The 4,751-nt window shown below is 57.8% G+C and overlaps 1 protein-coding gene across 3 annotated transcripts in view; it reads left to right on the forward strand.

Annotated features, from left to right (window-relative positions):
* ENO1 (enolase 1) overlaps positions 1-4,751 on the forward strand; it is a 20,057-nt gene that overhangs the window by 13,747 nt on the left and 1,559 nt on the right. For 2 of the 3 annotated variants that reach the window (XM_008068954.2, XM_021718007.1), the window contains 4 exons: positions 1,251-1,448; positions 2,550-2,751; positions 3,248-3,356; positions 3,718-3,776. In XM_008068954.2, coding sequence (XP_008067145.1) covers positions 1,251-1,448; positions 2,550-2,751; positions 3,248-3,356; positions 3,718-3,776 — 568 coding nt within the window. Of the gene's footprint in view, positions 1-1,250; positions 1,449-2,549; positions 2,756-3,247; positions 3,357-3,717; positions 3,777-4,751 lie in introns of all 3 variants that reach the window. The other variant, XR_002482589.1, reaches the window with a different exon arrangement.

Consider the following 4,751-nt stretch of genomic DNA (forward strand, 5'->3'; position numbering starts at 1 on the left):
CTGCAGCCTCAACCTGTTGGGCTCCGGCAGTCCTTCCGCCTCAGCCTTCCAAGTAATTGGAACTACAGGCGCGTACTACCATGCTCGGCTCATTTTTGATTTATTGTAGAGATGAGGTCTTGCCAAGTTGCCCAGGTGGGTCTCGAACCCACAGGCTCAGGCAATCCACTTACCTCGACCTCCCAAAGCGCTGAGATTACAGGCTGAGCCACTGAGCCCAACCTCTCTGTGTGTTTTTTTGTTTGTTTTTGTTTTGAGTCAGAGTCTCACTCTGTCACCCAGGCTGGAATGTAGTGGCACACTTGTGGCCACTCCAGCATTGACCTGCTGGGCTTAAGCACTCCTTCCACCTCAGTCTTCCAGGTAGCCAGAACTACAGGTGCAGTCTACCATGCCCAGCTAATTTTTTGATTTATTGTACAGACGAGGTCTTGCCAAGTTGCCCGGGCTGGTCTCAAACCCATGGGCCCAGGCAATCCTCTCACCTCGGCCTCCCAAAGAGGCTTGAGCCACTGTGCCCAGACTGAATCCATAGTTAGTGTGGGAACTGGGCAGAGGGCACCGAAAGCCTCAGGACTTGAGAATGACTGCTGGCTTCTTCATTTTAGAAGGGTAAGCTGCCCAAGCATAATTCTGGTGCCTTCAGGGTCAGCTAGTGAAAGAAAGAAGATTCGCCCTGTTCTTTGGTTCAGCTGTATGAGATTGTTGGTATCCTATCATTTTTGGTCTGTGAGAAGGGACCCTTTTTCCAGTTGACCTAACAGCGTGAGGATCTCAGGTGGGGAGCTGGGGCCGAGTCTCTGTCGTGTGCTCTTTGGGCAGGACAGCACGGCCGTGTAAGGCCATCCTGGCCTGAGCTCCCGATAGCACAGCCTGCAGGAAGGATCCTGCCATCCAGGGCTCCCCTTGGACCCCAGCCTCTGCACTATTTAAAGCCTGTTCCTCGGGACAGCTGATCTCAGCTGGGCACTGTACAGTATCTTGGCCAGCACAGCTGTTCCTGGGTGCTAAATTTGGGAGCACTTGTCTGTGAGCAAGGCCGCTTTCTTAGAAGCTGTGCTGGATTTCCTGCCTGGTGACGCAGAGCCCCAGCCTCTGGACTTCCCTCAAAGCAGAAAAAAAGTACCTGGTGGCACCAAGCCTGAAGACCAGGGCCCAGGCGCCTCTTGCTCTGTCGCAGGCCTCTTTGTCAGCTGTCGAGTTTGCCCCCCTTCCCTGTTGTCCAACCCGTTGCTGCCACCCCTTTCCAGGCCTGGAGCTGCTGAAGACCGCGATCGCGAAGGCGGGCTACCCGGATAAGGTGGTCATCGGCATGGACGTGGCCGCTTCCGAGTTCTTCAGGTCTGGGAAGTACGACCTGGACTTCAAGTCTCCCGATGACCCTAGCAGGTACATCTCATCTGACCAGCTGGCTGATCTGTACAAGTCCTTCATCAAGGACTACCCGGGTGAGTGCCCCCGGGGCTGCGGGTGATGGCCGGGAGGGTGGGGTGGGTGGGCGTGTCTGTGCCACACACTTCCCCATGGGGACTTGGCTGGGGGCTGGCCACGGTGCACGTGCCAGGGCATCACGGGGTGCTGGTGTGCACAACGTCTTGGGAGTTGTCCTCCAGGAGTCACGCGACCTAGTGGCGAGCTGCCTGCGGTGCCATCACCTTCCGTCATGTGCAGCAGCCCCCCGGCACAGGTGCTGTGTCCCTCATCACACGGGGCAGGGAAACAGCCTGGCTGACACTGAAGCATGTTATGCTCTCCTGGGCTGGGCTCGTTCTAGGCTCTGCATCATTTAAAGCAGCCAGGATAGAGGGGCTGGTGGTGTTCTACAGGAGAGAAACTGAGGCCTGGAGCAGTTCAATAACTTGTCCGGGGTACACAGCAAGTGGTGGGGCAAGCGGTCAGACCAGGACATCTGACTCCATACCTTGTCCATTTAGCCGTTACCCTCAGTAGCCTGGTCAAGGCCTAGGCAGGAATCCGCTCAGGTCTCCAGCTGTGTGCTTCCTCCCAGTGGGCTGGGATCACACCACCTGGGCAGGTGTCCTCTTTTAAAAACATGGTTCTGAGCTGGGCTCGGTGGCTCAGCCTGTAATCCCGCGCCTTTGGGAGGCTGAGGTGTTTGGATTGCCTGAGCCCGCGGGTTCAAGACCCACCTGGGCAGCGAGACCTCATCTCTACAATAAATCAAAAAATCAGCCGGTGTGGTAGCACATGCCTGTAATTCTGGCTACTTGGAAGGCTGAGGTGGAAGGATCGCTGGAGCCCAGCAGGTCGAGGCTGTGGTGGCCGGGAGCGGCCATTTCACTCCAGTCTGGGCGACAAAGTGAGACTCCGACTCCAAAAAAAACAGGGTTCTGACCTCTGGGTCCAGTACTGTGGGGTCTCATGCCCACTGCAGGAGTGGGGGGAAGGTGGGTAAGGCCAGGTGCTTCCAGGAGGAGCCTGGAGTCCTTCCGTCCCCTCAGGGAGGGCGGCATGTGGCCACGGAGCAGTGCTGTGAGAGAGAAGCAAGGTGGTCGGGGCTCACGCTGACGCGGCGTCTCCTCCCTCAGTGGTGTCCATCGAAGACCCCTTCGACCAGGATGACTGGGGCGCCTGGCAGAAGTTCACAACCAGCGCTGGGATCCAGGTGGTGGGGGATGACCTCACAGTGACCAACCCCAAGCGCATCGCCAAGGCCGTGGGCGAGAAGTCGTGCAACTGCCTGCTGCTCAAAGTGAACCAGATCGGCTCCGTGACCGAGTCCCTCCAGGCGTGAGTGTCCCCAGGGAGAGCTTCCGTGCCGCTGGAGGCTGCGGTTAGGGCAGGGCTCCTTGGCTCTGGTGTTGGGGTTCCTGCTGGCTGGACCCCAGGACCCTTGGAATTGTATCAGGTTTCGTGTTGGAGCTCCAGGTAGCCTTTAAAGTAAGTGGTGGCACCCAGGGGCCTGAGGCGTTGAGCAGTGTGGCCTGGCCCCCAGCGACTTCCTGGTCCTCCCACGTGACTTGAGGGTCCTGTCGGACAGCATCCGCTGCCTCTCCCCTCCGGAGGCTGGACCAGCATTGGGCCATGGTTAGAGAGCCCAGAAGCCCCTCTGGATGGAGCTGGGAGGGGGGTGAGGGTGGCCGCTGTGCTGTCCATGAAGCCCTGGGGTCCAGAACTCTGGCTCCCGTTGGCCCCTCGGCTATTCCTCCAGCAGTGGGGTGAGGCGTTGGGGTTTATGGCACCGGGAAGGAGGCCTGTGCCATCCGGGCTGTCTCTTGGCTTCCAGGTGCAAGCTGGCCCAGGCCAATGGCTGGGGCGTCATGGTGTCTCATCGTTCTGGGGAGACTGAAGACACCTTCATCGCCGACCTGGTGGTGGGGCTCTGCACTGGGCAGGTGAGGAGCTGCTTAGGAAGGAAGGTTCTCTGCCCTTCTGTCGCCTGAGCTTCCTGAGTGGGGGAGGATGTGCCTCCCCTTGACAAGGCTCTGGGAGTGGCCTGGCTCATCCTCCTCTTGCTCACGTCCCTGCGTCACCGCTGTGGCCAGAGCCTGCACAGAGTGGAAGAGAGAACCGGCTCTCCTTTAACAGTTCAGCCATGGTGTTTCTAGAGCTGAATGCTGCGGGCAGTTCCACCCTCCTGCCTAGGGCCAGAGCCTCCGTCAGAAACCCAGGCCCTGGCATGGCACCCTCCCTTGCCTGAAAAGCCCCCAAAGACTGTCTGCTACCAGCAAATGCGAATTTCCTTTCTCCTTCTAGATCAAGACTGGTGCCCCTTGCCGATCTGAGCGCTTGGCCAAGTACAACCAGCTCCTCAGGTAAAGGGGCTTCTGCACGCGTGTGGGCGCCGCCTCGCCCAGAGTGCCTGACTGTGGAGCTTGCCCAGATGGGGGTGCGCAGCACAGAGAGCGGGGCCCAAGCAAGCTTAGGTTGGGGCAGAGTTAGGCGTGCACCCCTCCCGGCACCCGGGGCACTTCCACCAGTGCCATCCAGGAGCAGGCGCGTGGTCCTCCCAGTGCTGCCATCTTCTGGCGGGAGAGAGAACGGGCTCTCCTTTAACAATTCAGCCACCGCGTTTCTAGAGCTGAAACCATCGATTCCGTGGCCATCAATTTCAGGTCGCCTCCCCTCATTTTGTGAATGTGGGGCCAGGGCTCAGAGGGATGGGGAGAGTTTGCCAAGTGGCAGACGGCTGGGTTTCCACCGATCGGTGCTGTCCAGCTTGCTCTCCTGCCTGCGTGTGTCCTCCGGAAGACCCAGGGAGACTTGCCCCCTTTACTAGTGGGAAAGGAATACCCATTCTTTGCATTCTTCTATATGGCTCCTTCAGTTGCCCCCTCCACCCGGCACAGCAGCTGCCAGTATTCTGCCATTGTTTAGTTTCCTCACAGCCCACCTTTTTTTGCTGGAGCATTTTATTTTATTTTGAGTTGGAATCTCACTCTATCACCCAAGTTGGAGTGCAGTGGCACACTCACGGCCACCGCAGCCTCGAACTGCTGGGCTCAGGCGATCCTTCCAACTTAGCTTTCCAAGTAGCTAGAACTACAGGTGTGTGCCACCACGCCCAGCTAACTTTTTGATTTACTGTAGAGATGAGGTCTCACCAAGTTGCCCGAGCTGGTCTCAAACCCGTGGGCTCAGACAACCCTCTCATTTCGGCCTCCCAAAAGTGCTGGAATTACAGGCTTGAGCCACCGTGCCCGGCTGCTGGAGAATTTTAAAGCAAAATCTAGACATCTGCAACTTTACCTGTAGATACTTTTCAGATGTACATTTTTTTTTTTTTTTTT

This window comes from Carlito syrichta, unplaced genomic scaffold, assembly GCF_000164805.1.
Source record: "Carlito syrichta isolate Samal-C Ts95f unplaced genomic scaffold, Tarsius_syrichta-2.0.1 Scaffold311703, whole genome shotgun sequence".
Classification (NCBI taxonomy): domain Eukaryota; kingdom Metazoa; phylum Chordata; class Mammalia; order Primates; family Tarsiidae; genus Carlito; species Carlito syrichta.